This window comes from Rhodamnia argentea, chromosome 8 (genome assembly GCF_020921035.1).
Source record: "Rhodamnia argentea isolate NSW1041297 chromosome 8, ASM2092103v1, whole genome shotgun sequence".
Classification (NCBI taxonomy): domain Eukaryota; kingdom Viridiplantae; phylum Streptophyta; class Magnoliopsida; order Myrtales; family Myrtaceae; genus Rhodamnia; species Rhodamnia argentea.
Window position 1 is genome coordinate 11,178,548 of NC_063157.1, and position 19,909 is coordinate 11,198,456.

At 39.5% G+C, this 19,909-nt stretch overlaps 2 protein-coding genes across 4 annotated transcripts; both read right to left on the minus strand.

Moving 5' to 3' along the window:
* Positions 1 to 1,307: 1,307 nt before the first annotated feature.
* LOC115745334 (senescence-associated protein AAF, chlorolplastic) lies at positions 1,308 to 9,379 on the minus strand. The gene is made up of 13 exons (XM_030680826.2): positions 9,049 to 9,379; positions 8,215 to 8,567; positions 7,670 to 7,822; positions 7,449 to 7,522; positions 5,214 to 5,290; positions 5,023 to 5,094; positions 3,358 to 3,426; positions 3,129 to 3,175; positions 2,884 to 3,013; positions 2,724 to 2,792; positions 2,515 to 2,618; positions 2,075 to 2,150; positions 1,308 to 1,878 (listed from the first exon to the last, which is right to left on the minus strand). The coding sequence occupies exons 1-13, from the start codon at positions 9,283 to 9,285 to the stop codon at positions 1,732 to 1,734; spliced, it is 1,608 nt and encodes a 535-aa protein (XP_030536686.1). The 5' UTR covers positions 9,286 to 9,379; the 3' UTR covers positions 1,308 to 1,731.
* Positions 9,380 to 10,980: 1,601 nt separating this feature from the next.
* On the minus strand, positions 10,981 to 16,998 carry LOC115745336 (glutathione S-transferase DHAR3, chloroplastic). 3 transcript variants are annotated; one of them, XM_030680833.1, is made up of 7 exons: positions 16,781 to 16,998; positions 15,620 to 15,883; positions 14,275 to 14,365; positions 13,998 to 14,141; positions 13,146 to 13,263; positions 11,856 to 11,953; positions 10,981 to 11,425 (listed from the first exon to the last, which is right to left on the minus strand). In XM_030680833.1, coding segments are annotated over exons 2-7 (666 nt in total). In that variant the 5' UTR covers positions 15,834 to 15,883; positions 16,781 to 16,998; the 3' UTR covers positions 10,981 to 11,424. The 3 variants fall into 3 exon arrangements, with proteins under 3 accessions (XP_030536693.1, XP_030536692.1, XP_030536691.1); XM_030680832.1 differs by having other exon boundaries at positions 11,813 to 11,953; XM_030680831.1 differs by having other exon boundaries at positions 11,789 to 11,953.
* Between the last annotated feature and the right edge of the window lie 2,911 nt (positions 16,999 to 19,909).

Here is a 19,909-nt window from a genome sequence, read left to right on the forward strand (position 1 = left end):
TGGAATCAAGCTCCACGGAGCTTGATTAGCGCTGCTTCACGCGGGATCGTAAAGGTGAACAGACAACATAGGCCCACCTGCCACGCCATGGCATGGCAAACGCTCGATGCCACAACAGCTTTGTCGGCTTACTCGGATATCATCTATATAATCATCCCAGGGAAACAAGTTCCCCGTGTATACAAAACTTCCATCCCTTGTATCAGTCATTGAGCCGCTCCCTTTCCCTAGAGCGCGCAAGGTTTCTTCTTTCTTGGTCATATTGGCGGAATAGATCTTGATTGCTGTCCCTAGGCACCTTTAGTTTTTACCATTTGGAAAAGAAGAACCAGCAGGAGTTGCTAACAAAAGGATAGACAGTACATGAAGACAACCGACGAAATTCAATGTCGAAACTGTCCCATTTCACCTAGGGTGCATCATAAGTCCTGTACAGGTTTCCATTTCCAATTCATGGGGTTCTACTCATGTTTACAGCATCATTACAACTTGCAAGGATTTAAAAATGGGAGTGAAGGGGCAAGAATGATGAAACATGGGGGGTCAAATAGTGGCAGGCATCATGGTAAAGTTAAGAAAGAGGAAGTCCTTGAAAAAGAAAAAGTGAAAGATAATGGACCAAAACCAGGAACCTTGATTCTGACCCTAGAGCTTTTGTACAGAAATAAAAAGAAAAGAAACAAACTAAAGTGCTGGGGTCAAGGCCTCTGCCTCAAGCTTTTGCTTTTCCCCTGCTTTTAGAAAAGCTTCTCCTGGATGTAAAGTCTAAAATTCAATGGAGTTTGGTATGAACCAACTAAACATTTAGACTTAAACAGAGCTTCTTTTCCTAGGGCTGATATATAAAAAAAATATACTATCTGAAGCCAAAAACGTGGCCCATTTTCCTAATATTGCAGAGTCTCTGAGATCTCGAAATAGATTCTGGACGTCGTTCACAATTATGCTGAGTCGCAACCGGCTTATGTAAAGATGGCATCTCATTATGTGGAGTGGATCCCAGGGAAAGTAGGATCACATGACAAACCAACTTATTGTAGGCCCAAACAAAGTAATGATGCAAGCACTGAGGTCTTCCTTCCAATACTATCATCACATTCAATCAAGGCGATTTACATGCATGAACCAGGCCTTTAACCTTCAACCCCAACGAACAATACCATCCCAGATTTATGAAGTCCGCTTTTATCTCGAACTACATGGGCAGAAATAGCCAGTGAATTGAGTTATTGGCTTTGACAAGAGGAAATTCGCAGCCGCGGTGTGCATATTGAAACCAGAGAAGTAAGGATAACTAGCTGCAGGAGTTAGTAGAGGTGCTCTGCAAAATCATTATTCACTCCATAATCCTGAAAAGGATGCTTCTTGGTTCTACATGCAGGTACTACATGAGGCTAAAAGGCACATTCTAATAGGCCAATTATTGGTCTTATTTGCCTCTCCTACAGATAAGAAGCTGGCTGATTTAATAGTGTTTCTGAACTTTATGACATCAAGACATTTTCATACCATGTATGCAACTGCGTCCTCTTGAAAAAAGATCATGAGCTTGCCTAGCTTTCTTGACATGCTTGATAATGAAAGAGCAGGAAAAAGCAGAGTCAGCTGACAACTAATGAGCACCCATTTCTTTTCTTCTTCGCAATTCGGTGTGTCCAATTAATGCGTTCATCCTAAAACTACTTGGGCCTTTCTTTTTCCCATATATGTACAAGAGGAGTATCCAGAAACCTAAGTGTCTGCATCATCCACCTTCTGGTCCTTGTCCATCGTAAACCTCCAGTTATCTCCTTCCTCTATTTCCCACTGTTTCTTTAATTCATACATGGCTTTGGAAGCAGCGGCGGCAATTGATGGATTGCTATCTTGTGCCAATCTCTGCAATTGAAATCAAACATCAGGGTTCCTACTGTTGATGTAGAATATTTACATATCCAATCAAGGAACTTCCAATCTCTGCAATTGAAATCAAACATCAGGGTTCCTACTGTTAATGTAGAACATTTACATATCCAATCAAAGAACTTATCTTATTTCAAAAAATGACTAGCTTGGTCATATGAGAAATAGTTACCTGCAATGCTCCCATTCCTGCATTTCCAAGTGTCCACATGGATGGTGCTGTTGCTAATGCATTGGCCAGGGCACGTCTAGACCACCAATGAGGGGGAAAGTTAAGTATATTAGCAGCTTCCTTAATTAGATTCCTAGCGTCTATATACAGAGATCCGTATCTGCATAACCAGAATCCCAAACTAAACCGCCTTATGGCCAGTGATATCTTCAAATAGTAGGCTTCAGATAGAATTATTCAGACAGTTTCTGTGTATTGAAGAGTGCAAAAGACGTATAGGACAAACAATTGTTTAAGAAGATAAAGAAACTAAAATGTATATGATTCTGATCCTTAAAAGGCAGAACAAACTATAGGGCTATTACTCTTCAGATCTCACAGTGTATCCTTGTAATGTCACGCCCGAATTTGAAAGTTTTAACATGAGCAAGATAGCTCACCTAGTCCTGACGTCAGGAGAACTGGAGCATTCTGCCAGCAATGACGCACTACTTTTACCATCCATAGCATCAAGATCTATGAGGGTTGTAACTAGCAACTCAAGCTGCTTTCCCCAAAATACAAGTTAGAAAACCGCCAGCAAGCCAATTGAATTGAGAGCATATTTAAGAACAGATTACATTCATTTGGAATTAGATGATGTTCGGACCTCCTCAGGATCAGTGTAGTCTATTCCATCAGCTTCGGATAGTGCAGATGCCATACTCCAATAAGCTCCCTACTTACATCAAACTAATGGTGTAAGTTCAAATCCTTCAATGGTGCTAATAGGAAAAGAAAATCGAGAGACAACCATTTCAAAAATGGACCTGGATAGCACTGATGCGGTCAGCAGACACTTCCCCTGGGAAGGAATCCAGCGTTTTCCCATTCTTTTCGAGCATTATGCGGCCCATCACATCATTAGATGATATAGAATCATTTTCTGAAGGCAGAGGACTGCAGAGAAACATGAAATGTTAAGGATGAGAGCTTTCAAATTTTTATTCTTCTGCTCAATTTTTCCCAGGGGAGGTTGGGCATTGAACAATAAGCTATCAGCAGTCGAACTTACAATTTGTACATCTTGCTCACCATCCTGTCATGGATGTTTTTGATAAACTGCAAAATTCATTAATTAAGAAAAAATTTAACTAAAGCTTAAAAAGGACTCTTTGGGGCTATAAACAAGAAAGGAAATATGGCCATTATCTTGTCCTCGTTGATCAGCAGATTAAACTCTTACGAACATATATTATGAAGCAAATCATAGCACACCTAAATCAAAGAGCTGATTAACGCACCTCCAAAGCCATTAGGGAATCTTCGAGGGCACGCTGTTTTGCACGGAAGTCAGCAAGACGCAGATCAGCCTGAGAGTAGCATTGTGATGAGAAAAGGAAGTGACAACTCCATTAAACAGAACTTAAAGCTGAGAGTCAATCTTTACATACAAAACAAAATGTAAACTATTCAAGACAGAGTTAGAACATACAAACTTCCTATGCATAAAGCCAGGGAGAGAGACAGACAAGCAGACAAATATATTTCCACGCTTAACTGTTATTTGACCAGAACTGAGAAAACAAACTTTTGGAATGACACCTAGGTAAAATATCCACATAGATACTATAGTTGCACCCTGAACCCTCGTTCAATCCCTTTGAGAAGCAAAGACGGTGAGAAAACAACAACATTGGCAAAATAATATTCTGCACTACCCTTAACACCATTCACAGGGATATCTAACCCATTGCTCTACACACAGGCATGCATGGGTCGCATATGCTTTTCTCTCACACACCTAAAGATCAGATTCGCAAAAAAAGGAACGCCATACAGATACTAGTCCAACACTTGTCCCAGCCATTGACAGAGAGTCAGACAGAAAGGGAGTTTAAAAAAAAATTACAGATGAATTACACCTAAAAGTAACAAGTTCTTCATTGCCAACAATGATGTCGACCAAGAGAAATCTTATTCCTGTTATTTCAATTAGATAGAGAGCAGATCATGAATTCTTTCCATTCTAGACGCAATATCTGTTAGGACTTCCTATATAAATACCCAGTTTTGTTTCGTTTTTCTTTTTTTTTTTTTTGGGTTTTGTGGGTTTGGGACGGGGGGAAGGAGCCCAGGTCACGATGCTATAGGTGATCAGGGTCAGATCACTTTGGGTCTAAGGTAAGTACCCTTACCTTGCAATTTTTGCAAGAAGCTGTTTCCAAGACTAAACCCACATGGCGACAACTTTACCGTTGCACCAAGGGCTGCCCTTCAAAACCCAGTTTTGTATGATAAAGAAAACTATGTTCGTACAACTGAGTGGGCACAATGTGGATGTCATAAGTGACATAAGACTAAAAAAGATCCGGTCAAGGGCATCAGTAATTCACATTAATGACCCGATCCCAAGGCATAAAGGAAGCAATGGACACACCAAAAATATCATTAACATAACGTGGTGGATTAAACTTGATAAGGTGCTTTGATGCAGGAGCAACTATAACAATAGGGCCAACCAACAGCATGGAACCAAAAGATAATTGCCAGTCATATTGATGAGGGCTCAGTTTGCAAGCTATTCATAGACTTAGCAGATACATGACATCAATTCTACAATGATCGGTTATTCTAATTTTGTAGATCAAGCAGGCATGACCTAAGGAGATCCTGCTAGAAAGTCTGATAACAAAAAATCCATCCTCCAGAATTTATGTACAATGACAGCCCACTGTCTATGGGAGTCAAACAAGCCCAAACACTTCTTCACCATAGCTCATCCCATGCATGGCAAACCTTCAATAATGCTTCAAGGGATGTTTAGCATACACTCGCATTTGCAATCTAATACAAATCATGGGAGAATGTCCAGTGCAGAACACTAGCATTTATCTTCAAATAAATGAATCAATTATATCAATGATTAAAGGAAACGAAACAGAAAGAAAAATATGAAGTACACAAACCTCCAAAGCCCCGTCACTCCAGTGCTGGTCTGCAGCAGTTTTTAGTTTAGACTGTGCTTTGTTTTTCAAGATCTAAACCAGAAAAAAGAAAATACAAGTGAGGAAGAATGTTATCGAATAAGATGGAGGCAGAAGCTACCAAGCATCCTATGTCTATTGTTAAAGACAGAGACATAATAACTTGCACATACAGTTGCAATATGACTAAGCCGTTCAGCTTTCTTCTTCACTTTACGGTCAATTTTCTCAGTATCCTCTCTCGCCCGAGCTGCCAGCAGAAGATCAAGATAAGCATCATGATTTTTTCCCCTTTAGTTTCAACCAAAATATTTGGAAAAAAGCACGCACACGAGCAAATAAGTGGCCACGATTGTGCAACAGGAGTTGGTTAATAGATACTGGACCACTAGCTTTGAACACTTTAACTGTACATTCGACAACTAATAAGGCAGAGAGATCTTCACATTAGAAATTTTAATCTGTTGGGAAAACTCCTCTGTATTTTGAAGGTGACAAAACATTAAGTGTGAACAAGTATGTGTCTTTGAGTGTGCACGCGAACTCTGCATACATAAGCTCATATGCAGATGACGCTAACAACAGGACGTCTGTGCTGGTGGAGAGCTTCCTTACTCTGCAAATGGAGAACAAGATACTGAGCGGAAAGTGTCAAGAGTCAGAAAGACCTTTAGATTTATGTGAACAAGTGAGGGATGTGTATTTGTAGAGGTGCTTGGATGGATCAATTAGAAGGAGAAGAACTTGGATAACATTGAGGACATCAACATGCTTGGAATAAACTAAATACAAAAGGTAAACAGATTAGGATTGGGTGAAATCGCAAAGTCTAGATGAACCATGTTGTGGAGGAAGTTCACAGTGCGGACAAAGTGGATGATACTCCACATACATTAAAACCAAGACCCAGCTCTAAATCAATTTGAACTCACATAAAAATTCAAATTGGTGCTTTGGAGCCAATTTCAGACCTTCAAATCCATGGAAAGAACATTCTCGAAAAGTCAAAGCAGGGCTTGCTAATTTTGGGAAAACAGAGGAAGCGTTGGACCGGATGCAGAGACAGTTTTATCTTTTTCAGTGAAGTCCACCGACTGGCTGCAGAAAGATGTTCTAAGATATGGACAATCAAGCAACAGCTACTTTGACCTATTTGAATTCTCCAAAGAGTTGAGAAAGCTTGGAGGACTATATATACGAGTATAAGGGAAAGTTGAAAATGGTCGAGGGGATCAAAAAGCTTTGACACTTGTTCTTATCTCCCGTGCTCATTCTTTGAGAAAAACCTTGTGCAATTTGAGTGCATTTTCTGAGAGATTTTAGTGTGATTATTGTAACAGAGTGCTTTCAGCGTTGAGTGAAGGTTGTGTACTTGTAGATTAAGCTACGGTGCCTCGGTGTTCAGGGAACTTCATCTACAATCGCTGTCAAAGGCCTCAAGGGTTTTACAAGGTTTTTCTGATAGAAGATATGTGCTCTGCATAAGATTCTTGTATAGAGCCTCAGTTCTAATTTTTTAGCAAAGTACTTGTAGAGTAGATTTTAAGCCTTGTTATTGGGCTATTAGAGATGGGAGAGTATAGCAGGCCAAGTAGAAAGACCGAACCACTATAAATTACTTTGCCATGTCTTTTATCTTTTACTCTCTTTACATATCTGTTGATAGAAAATATTCGCTCTGCATAAGATACTTAGTATGTAAACACTGCTTCATCCTTCACACGCTGTTTTGCACAAAAAAGTTCTAAAAATCCTACAACAATGAATTTACCCCTTTTAGTTGTTAAGTTCAGTCAACTTCATAATGTAAATGTGAATAGGAATAAATATCACTCTACTGTTTTCTTATGCTTTAACTCACATCTTTTCTTAGGAAGGATAGGATGTATTAGTAAAGCACCGGTTGACAAAGGAAGCATGAGATGCCCAGGCCACCAAATTTCACTTTATTTTATCAAGCAAAAATCTGTCGACATCGGCAGTATAGTTGATAATTCAGATAAAGTGCTTAACCCTCCTCCACTTGTTAAGTTCAATCAACTTCATCATGTAAATGTGAATCGGAATAAATATCACTCTACTGTTTTCTTATGATTTAATTCACATCTTTTCTTAGGAAGGATAGGATAATATTAGCAAAGCACTGGTCGACCAAGGAAACATGAGGTGGCTCTGATGCCCTGGCCACCAAATTTCCCTTTATTTTATCAAGCAAAAATCTGTCCACATTGGCAGTATAGTTGATGATTCAGATAAAGCACTTAACCCTCCTCCTCCAACCCACTCCAAAGAAACCTTACAGCTAAAAGTTCGCTTTTGACTCACAGGTTTTGGGGCAGCTCAAGTTCTCATTTTAGTAAACTTGTAGCTCACACCACATGAGGTCAGAATTTGGTGTAATAACTTACCATCGAGCTTAAGAAACTCTGAGCTAAGGATAGCAACATCTTGACGTGCACGAGCATCCAATCTCATTATGCCACTGATAAGGAGTGTAAATAATGAGCAGATAGCAACGCATTACTTATGGAAGGCACAGAGTTCTTAAGTAATGCAAGGGGGATTTGCTAATTATTTTTCCATGCTTTCTTAAAAGGATAGTATGTAGACACGAGACAGTCAACACTACCGGGAGAGCAAGACAATGTCACTGCGAGCCCTTTCATTGACGAACTTTGCATCATTCTGAACAAATCTGCAAGCTTCAGCTAAACCATGCCTTGATTGGGTAGTGCCATATGGTGCAATTAGCAGGTCATCTTTGTCTTCTCCAATTTGTGAACTGAAAATTACACACAGAGAAGAGCATTACTCACTCAAGAGTAAATAAACGACTGTGTAGACAAAACTTTAAATGGAAGTATCATGAAAGTATTATGGTATATCAGCAACTTGCAAATTGAGAAGGAAATTTCATACCACATGCTAATAATTGAGCATGGCAACTACTAGGAAGAAAAAATCAAAATAAAAGGAACAAGATATTGCGTAGGACTAACTACAGCAATCTTCAGCGAAAAAAGCTGTCAAAGTTTTCCATATGCAGCAACCGCATCAGCTTAGCAAACATAGCATCATGACATTCTTTTTGCTTCTCTCAACGAGAAATAAAACTCAACAAAGTGATGAGCAATCTGGCGGACAATACGAACAGAATCGGGTGACTTGTCTTACCTAGTTATATTTGAAGAATCCCCAGACTGTCTAGCACATTCCGTTGCTTCGGTATCAGGTGTTCCCGTGGAAAAGCATAAGACTGACGATCCCCGAGTGCCACCACGAGTATGAAGAGGTTTCCCACACAGGTGACGCAGGATATCCTTTGTTGATTTCAGTTTCCCTGACAAGAGACGTCCTCTACGCAAATGCCTATGCTCAATTTGACTCGGGTGGACAGGACTAAGCTGGATCGAACTTTCGAAAGAGGGTGTTGTCCCACATGATCTACTGATGGTACTCCGATCAGTCAATGATGGACTTCGAGAAAGCTTGCTGGTTGTGAGCGCCATTAGAAAAGGAGCCGGGATTTGCCTGACACCCTGTTTAGCTCCAAGTTAGAATAAAATACATAAACGCTGTACAAGATCCGAGGAGAAACTTCCGCAACAGTCAAACGGATATAGGCTAAGACAACTATCGGAGGCTTGATCTAAGCATCGGCAAGAACAAAAAGCGCATTAATTTGATACGCATAGACTGGGACTAGCAGGCAAACTAAGCTCACATAATACGGGTATGGACAAACAATAATGGGCCTCTTACCAATCGCCAAACCAGACCGAACTACCGATGAAAACGACCGGTATCCATCATAAATTATCAGCCTTGCGGGAAAAGAAGAAGAAGGAGAAGGAAGGGACGAATTCCTGCAGCCTAGTCAAATTTTTGAAAGAGAGACCAGCTTCTCGGACTGAACCAAGTTCAGCCGCTACAGTGTGCAAAGACGGCACATTTGCATCACAACCCTTTGCTCAGGAACAGGCAGTCGAAGAACAACTGCGTACTTACACGAGGGTACTGCCGCAATTCTGCAAAGCAGGCGAAACGAGTGGGGTGATCGTAATCTCCCCTTTGCGAGGAAACGCCAGCTTCGCGCAAGCACAGAGTGCTCGAGAGAGAAAGAGAGAGAGAGAAGAGAGAGAGAGAAGTAGGCCAAGGGAGGGAAAGCGAGTGGGGAAGACGAATCTGGAGCCACACGTTCAACATGTGGCCCCCGGGGAGACGCCCCCTAGCGCTTCGCGGCATGGGAAGGAGACAACAAGGACGGACTACGTTGTCGCTATTGGGAGGGAGGGAGGGGCTCGGTATGCACGGTGATGAAGTGGAGCGAGTTCGGATAATCTTCCACGGTGGGACTTCGGCTGGACCAGGAACTGTGGATTAGATTGAATGCCACGTCCAAAAAATTGAGATTTATGTACTTTTCTCATCAGATGTGAAGGGCAAAGGACGGGAATTTTCTCTGTTCTTTAGCCTTTGAATTGAGATGTTAGGACAGAGACCAAGAGTTTTGAGTCTTGAGCCCATGCGCTGGCGAAAGCCAACAAGAAAAAGGAACAAAGATTTCGTGTTTTTTTTCCTCCGCCATTCATATTAATTTTTCGAATTAAATCCGTGGCCGATGCTCGAGATCATGACCCATCAATCATATCGCTTTCCTCCATGTAAGGATGGGTACAAATACAACCTTTAAAGCGGTATCGGGATACGTAGAACACTAACTGGCTTATTAACAGGGGTGTGCAACCAAACCGAGCAAAACCAAAAATCAGGAATTGGACCGGACTGCCCGAAAAACGAGTCCAATTCCCTGTTCCATATTTTTGAAACCGGATTGAACAGGTCCGATTTCCGGTTCCAAGTGAAGACCCACTCGAAACCGGACCGATTTTGGAACAGGTTCTTCGCTAGAGTAAAAACAACGTAATTTTTCTAACTTTGGTCTAACTATGCATCGCCTCATTTGTTTCTTCTCCATTCTTTATCTCTTATTTCTCTATTCTTTGGGGCAATATTTTTATGGATGAATGGAGTTTAAAAAATTATTTTCATATATAAGGAACTGAGTTTTATAATTTGTGTTTTATGTCACGCGTTTGAACTTTTTATTGTTTGCAATTATACGGGGTTATGTGTTTTGAAATTTTCATTTTCTATAGTTGTACGTGACCACGTGTTTGGCTTATAGAGATTTATGTTGACCATCTTTTACTTTGAGCCGTTTTGTTGCTCATATTACATTGCTATAAAAAAAATCAAATAAAAGGAAAAAAAAATAAGTTCTCGAGCGGACCGTGAAATCGGACAAAAAATAGGGTAGGTTCCAGGTCCGTAACCTACTCATCCTGAAATCGATCTCCCCATTCACTATATGTCTCAATTTCTAATATGCAAGATTCACTTTTGTTACATTTGGACTTTCGACCTCACGGCTGTAAGCCTTAATTTGCCTCAAGAGACCCGGCCTCCGTGCAAACTTTTCGCGACATCTTAAGCTAACATAATTTGAGATTTTCGATGATGTTTATCCTTACATAAATTATAGTTTTCAAGGCTTTTGGATCGATGAACTAGATCTATTGTATCAAGTTTGTAGCCTAATCATCTTTGCATAGACTCTCCCAAACACTCACCAGCGTGTTTGTGATAGTTGACTTGTGACTAGTTCAAAGTTTGAAAACCTCAAATTGTCAAGACATAAATTCTGCCTTTAATATCATTTAATATTTTTAAATGAAGATGAAAATATTCTCAATTTGAAAGTCATAAGTTGGCCCTCGAACACTTTCTTCATTATCATGAGACCTACATCTTCATGTTTGCATAATAGACAAAGTGCTTTAATACCGTACCGGATGCTATGGGTGTAAAAATCATTATTTTCGCGAATTGCAATCGTGCAGCCGGAAATAACGAGGACATAAACAGGGAGAGGTTAGATTCACAAATACGATAGAGCCTGATTCACATGATAACACTCGAATATCACGAGGAACTAACCAATCAAGCGCTGCACCAGAAGCAGGCTCAACACCTTAAGCCTCATATGATACAATGCTTGTTATGCCAAATCAGTGAACTCTGGCTAAAAGAGTCACCGATGAACTACAAGTCCATCGCCTTGACAATACATCAAAAAGTAAGAGAGAAGCATTGCCGATTCTACCAATTAACTCCACCAGCAAAAAGCACGACAAATCAGTGCATGTCGATCGATGTAGTTTTGCAAAGCCTACTAGGGTAAGGGATGTACACATGCGAAATCACCAGCAATGGCATAAAGTGCTGGGAGATATGTTTAACCCATAACTTTCGGACGCCATCCTGCTACAACATCCTCCTTGAGCGCCCGTGTTTTGACGAATGAATCTCTTGAGAAGACACTCTGGGTGCCAAAAACAGAGCAGTATTAGAATAAGGCAGGAGTATAAAAGGGAAATATAAGCTGATCAGCCACCTAATAAATTTTACCAAAAGAGAACCCCAATTATAAGTCCGATGAATACGAGAAAATATCATTGTAATGGGAAAAACTTCAAGAAATTTCAAGGAATCATTGCTGCCATCAAAACTTGTCCAGACAAAGCAGCACATATAGGATTAAGGGAAAATTGATTAGGCAGCAGGCATAGGCGAAAGAGTACAATAATAGGAATATCATAAGAATCTTCATTTGAGGACATTATTGGATATTGAGCACTAGCTTTTCACAATGAATCAATTTGTCAGAGTCAAGTAGCTGTCATACTAGCGGAAGACCGATTTTGGTTACCAGCATGTAAGACTTCACATAAGGTAGAGAGTCCGGCACCGACCAATTCTTATAATGACCCAAAGCAATCTCCATGTGGTATAGCTTCGGCCCTAAGGACAAGTCTGCTGCAGAGATCTCCTTCCCATTGATAAAAGGGCCCTAGAGGATCAGAAGAAATTGAATTAACATTGACAAGTTGGCGGGAATTAGGAAACAGAATTATGTGAATGCCCTGCAGCTCAATAGCAACAAGCTGTGAAAGACATTCAACGCTATGTAGTGACAGTAGAGTGTCGCTATGCTGTTCAATCTCTAATTTAACTTGTCCCTGTTCATCGTTTATCATGGCATTCATCGGAAGCTAAACTGCCACTACAACTAGTTCATGCACTGTCATTTCAAAAAGTAATACTCTGTTACTTCAAAGACTGTACTTTCAAAACTTGTACTTATGCAGCACTTTTCTACAGCTGGTCTATCTCTATTTAGTCTTTACTGTGGTATTAACAGATCAAAATCTGTGTAATGATTCGGTTAGCATATGCACTAAAAACTTCAGGCCCAATGTAGATTTATCACAGTTAAAAGTATAGAAATCGACTCTTCCACTCCTACTCTAAGCAAATTTGGCTCATTTTATAAAAGTATGCTAACAGCATACACAGTCAATAAAAACACTCTGATTTTCCTTCTTGTCTCTCTATTCTTTTATTATTTGGCCACATGAAAAATTCTGAAATCCAATAACAAACCTCTAGATGCCCTTACAGGTGAATTTATCTATTGCTGATTACGCTGCCCCTGCTTTCTCAATTCTTACGTGCTTTCTAACTAATGCCTGCATCAACCAAATTCGACATGGATTATTTTACTATTCCTGAGGTTCAAGTGCATCATTTACTTTAACTCAGATTATACTGTTCATACCAGTTCCCCAAACTAATCATCCGGTTCTTTTTTTTTTTTTCTTCTTTTTTCCTTTTTTTTTTTGGGCAAACAAGCATCTGGTACTTCCTCAATGCATTGTTTGTTGCAATAAAGATGTAACCCATATGATCGAGACCAGTCATATGCCCCAACTCCTCCCATGACATTTGATAATGTTCATACAAATTCACACCTGGTTAATGTAAAATCTATTGAAGGAAATAATTAACAAGAGAAGCAATCCTATTCGGAGGCTCAGTCTTTGTAATCAGTTCATCATCTATAAGGAAAAGACATCAATACCAGGCAGCCAACAATGTTTTCAAAAGGTAAGAACAAATATTGCTGCCAGCTCAGGTAGGCATTAGATAACATCTGTACGGTAAAAGTTGAGTACCTACAACAGAGTCAAAGGAGGACTTACATTTTCTTTGATATGGTCATTGATAGAACTGAGCTCATTAAGGAGTGCCTGCTCGGTGCCATCAGTGGAATCTTTGCTCTTGAGAAAACCAATAAATGTTGACAAAATTTTCGACCCACTACACACAAGAAGTACATCATATAGCTTAGTTCATCACCTTTATTTTACTAAAAATATCAGACACTACGGTGATTTCTGTTGCCACCTTGACAATTCAAGCCAGGTGGTATTGGCAATATAGTAGACTGTATCCAAGAACTGATAAAAAGGCATGCAGAAGTTCAGAAATGAATCAGAGCAATAAAAAACCAAACATAATGAAGTCATGGCGATGGCTAAATCAATTGAAGAAGAAATAAATATATTGAATGGCCTTGGATGACAGTGACAGCTGGAAACCATTAAATTTTAGTGGGAAAAGCTGAGACGGGTTTCTTGACTCCAGATGCTCAAATCCATGGTCATACCAAATTAAACATATCAAAGACCAAAAAGCATTACAATTCTGAATGACGGCTCAATTAGAAATTTCAACTCATAAAACTCTTGTCATGTTTTGTCAATGATATCAAACAGATGGTTGTTTATTGTTATCGGAGCAAGCATATCTTTTTTAGTGTTGCAATTGGGATGGATAGCAAATGCACAACCACATGCAGTAAAGAGAAAACATGACATGAGAAAACACCACTCAACTTGATGAACCGACTGATCCATCCAGCAGCCAAAAACAGAATGGAAACAACATACAGCATCATATAACAGTACTACGAATATCATCAGAAATAATCAGTAAGATGATTATTTTGCAAAGAAAAGCCCAACATAATGATAATAATAATGTAATAATACATTGAAGCCTTCTCAGCTGGGGTTATCAATGGAGGATCAGGGTACTTTTCTTCCAGGGATTGTGTGATGACATCTGAATCTGCAACCCATTTCTCATCAAGTTTCACCACTGGAACTTTACCTTCTGGATTGATTTTCAAAAACCTACACACCAGATGAAAATATATGAAAAATTGAACCAGCTGATAGAACTGCTTGTGGACAAAGAGGTTTCCAAAAACAAATGCTTGAAATTAAGAAGCACAGGTATCTAAACCGAGAAGCAACCACAGATTACCATTCTGGTTTGTTACCGAAATCTACCAATTTGAGGTCATAAGGAAGATGTTTTTCCTCCATGGTCAGTAGTACCCTCTGACAAAAGGGACCTGAAGAGGGAATTTCAGGGAGCCAATAATTAGTTTCGCATGCAGACTCACTCCAGCTAGGATGCCACACATAACGCATTTCATGCACGACGACTGAAAGATATGTATACATAACTTATGAATTACAGATGTCATTTGGAATGGTGCTTAGATTGATACCAGGCAACCACATTATCATGCTATCGTCTTTGCTTATTTGCTAAATTCAGGACAGGAAAAAGTTGCATGGATGTAAGTAAAGGAAATAGCTCAAATGTCTCTTCCAAGTGTCATGTGAGAACCTACAGCCTGCACCATAGATTGGCACGTGAAAGACAACTTCCAATCAACTTATCTCATTCAATCATCTGGGCAATTCCAACTGCAGAAGAATATTATAATCTCCAAGATGCACTTAACAGCTTCCCATTCACTTATAATAGAACTTTTATGAATGCTGCCCCCTTCATGAATCAACTAATACAGCCTAAGCATATTAAGCTATTCAAATATAGCTTATGAAGAAGTTAGATAACCAATATACCGGGATAACAACAGGAACTATCAACTTCCAATCAACTTATCTCATTCAATCATCTGGGCAATTCCAAGTGCAGAAGAATATTATAATCTCCAAGATGCACTTAACAGCTTCCCATTCACTTATAATAGAACTTTTCTGAATGCTGCCCCCTTCATGAATCAACTAATACAGCCTAAGCATATTAAGCTATTCAAATATAGCTTATGAAGAAGTTAGATAACCAATATACCGGGATAACAACAGGAACTATCAACTTCCAATCAACTTATCTCATTCAATCATCCGGGCAATTCCAAGTGCAGAAGAATATTATAATCTCCAAGATGCACTTAACAGCTTCCCATTCACTTATAATTGAACTTTTATGAATGCTGCCCCCTTCATGAATCAACTAATACAGCCTAAGCATATTAAGCTATTCAAATATAGCTTATGAAGAAGTTAGAGAACCAATATACCGGGATAACAACAGGAACTATCAACTTTCTCCAGCAGCGAGGAAAAGAAAAACACCAATTTCTTCTCTTCTTTCCCTTTTGGCTACTCGATGACATGTATATATAAGATGCACGACAATTCACTCGCAACATGCAATCTCATACAACATGGTTACTCAAGTTATGCACTGTTTAAACAATTTCATCAATGTCCATCACTTTGGCTCACTCTCCCCATAATCAAACAGAGTATGAGCAGCATTTAGAAGAAAAAGGGAGGAGACCATAACTCACAGTCACCCAACTTGTTAGGAATGGTTACAGAAGCCTTGGCGCAGACTTCTAGAGGATTCAAAGCGGATGACTTTGCCATTATGCACAGTCTTCTTTGGAAGCAACCATAGCGCTGCTTGAAGTTGTTGGGTAAGATGGTGTAGCTTGGGAAGCCCAGGGTTTTTATCGTCGAAGAGAGGACAGAGGCTGTAGGTGTTATTTTTGTGGTCGACATTTGATATTCGCTTCCGGTTGCGTCCAAGAGATGAGAATTTCTGCAGCTACCTGTCAATATATGCAAAGTTGTAACTATTGAAACCACAAAATCGAACGGTATAATCAATTCTATATTGTAGGATGCATAGTGTCCTTTCCTCCTTCATCTAAGAGGTAGAAAAAACGTGAAACTCTCTCTCTCTCTCCCCTTCTCCATTTCCATTCCACCGAACCTTAATATCTTCGCATTCCACTCCTTTCAAAGATTTCCCCCAACACAAACATTCCCTCGCAACTTTAATTGACAGTTTTAAAATCCCCTTCATCTTCTGTCAACTTATATCTTGCAAGGTTAAGTAATTTTTCCTTTACTAACTATCAACTCCATTGTCTTTACCACAAAAAAAAAGACAAAAAAACTATCAACTCCATTGTGGATAGAGCACATTGTGAAAGACAAGGGGTCTGAGGTATTTATCCAATTCAGCTTCCACTCACACTCAAAGCCCGTGAATCGAATGGCATTTCTTTTCTTCTTCTTTTTTCTCTTTATTTCCTTTTTGGGTGGATGATAACAGCTTTCATGTCTAAGTTACGACAATACAATTGAACCACTCTGTTTAATCTAGGCGAACAATATACAGCAGAGAAAACAAAATTAAAGAGAATCTCTAACAAGAAGAAGAAAAACCCAATTCAACTACCCAAAAAGCAAATGGAAGAAACGAATAAACAACAATGTTCCAACGCGAACCCATCTACATTTCGATACGACCCCGTAATCAGTCCGGCGATATTGCCATAAAGTCATCATAGAGAAAGTGGGGAACTCCCGGAAAGATGGTCATTTGGGGCTCTACGAACGGTGCCAATTCTGTAGAGCTAACAGAACAAAGTGGAGATGGCGAAGGGGGGGAGATGTGGAAGCAAAGATGAGGAAGAAAGGTCAGACGGGAGCAAACCAACCTGCGCAGAGAGAAGAGGCAGGAGCTGCGAGCCTGCGAGTGCACGCAGAAACAGCAAAGCGCCGAGTGGGACTTGGGACTGTGAGGCCTGCGAGCCTGTGATGCGGGAGGACAAATTCGGAGCCACATACGCAGGCGTTGCTTATCGCGGGTGAAGGAACCGGAAGAAGACAACGAGGACAGCATCCGGAAGCATCTTCCCTTTGTTCTTTCTTTTCTTTTTGGGTCCGAAAGATTCATTCACTCCAAATTTTATTTTTAATCGTCACAAAAAAAATCCGACAACGTGGCAAGCACGTACTGTTCACCAATCACGAACTGACACGTGTCATGACGTGAACATAAGTGAGGGAATTAAAATCTTAGATGTTTCTCCTCTTCTTTCTCTCTCTGCTTCATCCTCCATCCAAGGTTTTTCTGGGTTTCTTCTTCTGCCATTACTTTCAAGAAGCCATCTCCCACTAGCTTATCTTCATCTTTCTTATTATTACATGCTTTGTGTTTACAGAAATTTGTCATTGCCACAACAGTTCTTGATCAAGTTTCAGTTTCAAGGTGCCTCAAAAGGCAATCTTTAACCAACAGCGAGATCATCGGTTGATGCAATTTCTAACGGGGTTTTAATAAACTCGGAATAATTTCTAAAGCCAATCTAATAATGTTTCCGCTCTCGTTTCTTTGTAAAGCCTCTCGATTTAGCGAGACAAAAGAAAAAGTAGAGAGAAGCCTAATTTGCTTTATCCAACCGTCATTAGGTGTCGGCGGTTGTAATTAAGGTTATGTTTGTTTAGCGAAAATTGAATGGTTTAGAATACATTTTTCTAAAGATGATCGTTTATGCCACATGAAATAATTAGCCGATGAAAAATGTATTCATTTGTCAACAAAAGCTTTTGTCTCATGGACAACGATGATATTTTTCGTTCATTCATTTTATAAGCGATATAAGTACTCATTTTTAAAAAACAATATTTTTCAAATTATTCATTTTTCACAAAACGAACAAAGCATGCATAGTAAGAAGGTATTTGAAGGCCTTAGGCCACGTTATGATTATTGTCCTCGGCCTACAAACGCTAACAAAGGAAATCGAGGCCTTCTTGCATTTGAATTCCCTCGATCAACTTGCCATGCGATCTTATGAAGCCAATGAACAAACTTAGGCTCCATTTATTTCACACAGAATAATGATTTGGAAAATATTTTTCTAAAAATAATTATACTTAGTGAATTGATGCAAAAGCATTAGGCTAAATCAATCTATCCTCAAGCTTAACTCAAGTTTCATCGATTGAACTAACACATTCGCTATTCATACAAGCAAAAGCCCATTCTACTGCAATTTAATTATGTGGGTTCAAGAATGAAGTAGTTGTCGATCTATAAGACTCGTCGGCGATTTCGAGTATCCGAATTGACTACATAATAACTGGAAGCTATTCTAATCGATTTCGATCGCCGTTTGATGACATTTTACAATGATTATTTGGCTTCCAAGTTTGATGCACGAATTTGGAGGGTCTCTAATAAGTTTCAATGCATGTTATGCTAGTTAAATGCATTTAGTTATTGTTTTTTAATTCACGGCTTTCTATGAGTCTCTATTGTATTGTTGCTTTCAAGAGTCCTAATTAGGTGAATTTCCCAAGAGTCTTCTCTTCTATTTAGCAATATCTCTATAAATAGAGGTGTAATCTTATTGTAAAAGATGAAGACTTGAATATACGATATTTTCCTCTATATAAGCGAATCTCTATCGCGGTTCTTTATCCGTGGAGATGGATACTTCATTGGTAGTGAGCCAAGAAACCCTTTATCTTTGGCTGGTGGAAATTCCTTTAAGCCTTGACTGTGAGCTTCTCCTATTCCGGTTCCTTTATCCTTGGGAAGGGGATTATTCCTTGATGGTGGACCAAGAGACCCTCTTATCCTTCGTTATGGTTCGTCCTTTAGGCCCTGATGATGAGTTTCTCCTATCTTGAAGTCCTTTTTCATTAGCGGGTAGTTAGTCCTTTATTATTGGCGAGTGATTCATCCTTTAAGCCTTATTGGTGAACTTTGTTAATCTCGATCTTTATCATTGACTGATGGCATATCCTTTGGGTCTTGGTAGCGATCACAATCTATCCTGCATTTGCATTTATCCATCGACATTCATCCCATACACTCTGATGTATCCGTACGTCCTTCGACTCACTCAAAACAACACTCACCGTTGCGACAATTTATATATAAACATTTTCGCGGATAATGAAAATTTTTTCTATTAACTAATTATTTTAAACGATATAAGTAATCATTTCTAGGAAAATATTTTCTATATCGTTTATTTTTTGCGAAACAAGCTGAGCATTAGTGTTCCTAGTCGACGACCTCTTATGCTTTAAATACTGTAAACAAGCAATTACATTTCTCATCAAAAACGCTTTCTAACAAGTTTCAGGATGATTTGCTATCAGAAAAATTCCAATATGGTATTGCGAGGCGGTAGACGCCTAATCTTTTCTTTGGAATTTTCGACCAAATTTTCATCGGAAGTCGACCTCATCATATCTTGATCAAAGAATACAATCAGGTCGTGCTTTGTGAGAGCCTTCTAACGACAGCCAATTTGACCAAATCAGACGGCCTCGAAGATGTATATCGTGATTTTAGACCGCGATTGCACAATATAGATGGAGTCGGGACAATCACGATCTTCGCATATCGGTTGATGAGATCACGTAAATTTGGCGGTGAGCTTACCGACACCTCAGGAATTGCTTCGATCGGAGGTTTTCCAAGAGAGGGATGTCATGACTTTTCATATCGATCATCAGTTTTGCTCGGCTTGTGGAAATCTGTTATCGCTCATGATACCTTTTCAGAAATCGCACCGCATCATCGCAAAAATCGGGTGGGAGCTTTCCATGGGCGCAAAGAATCAGGTCAATTTGATTGCACATTTTGAAAAGTTTATGACTCGATTGCACTTTTTGAAAGCTTTAGAACTCGATTGCACTTTCGTGGCAAGTTGCAAGATTTCTAGTACACTAACCCACGACAATCAAGTGGCATTTGCAGGGTCAGCTGCGCGGGGCCATTTTGAGCCTTTTCCAAGGATTTCTAAGCTTTGCGTTATGAATTCTTC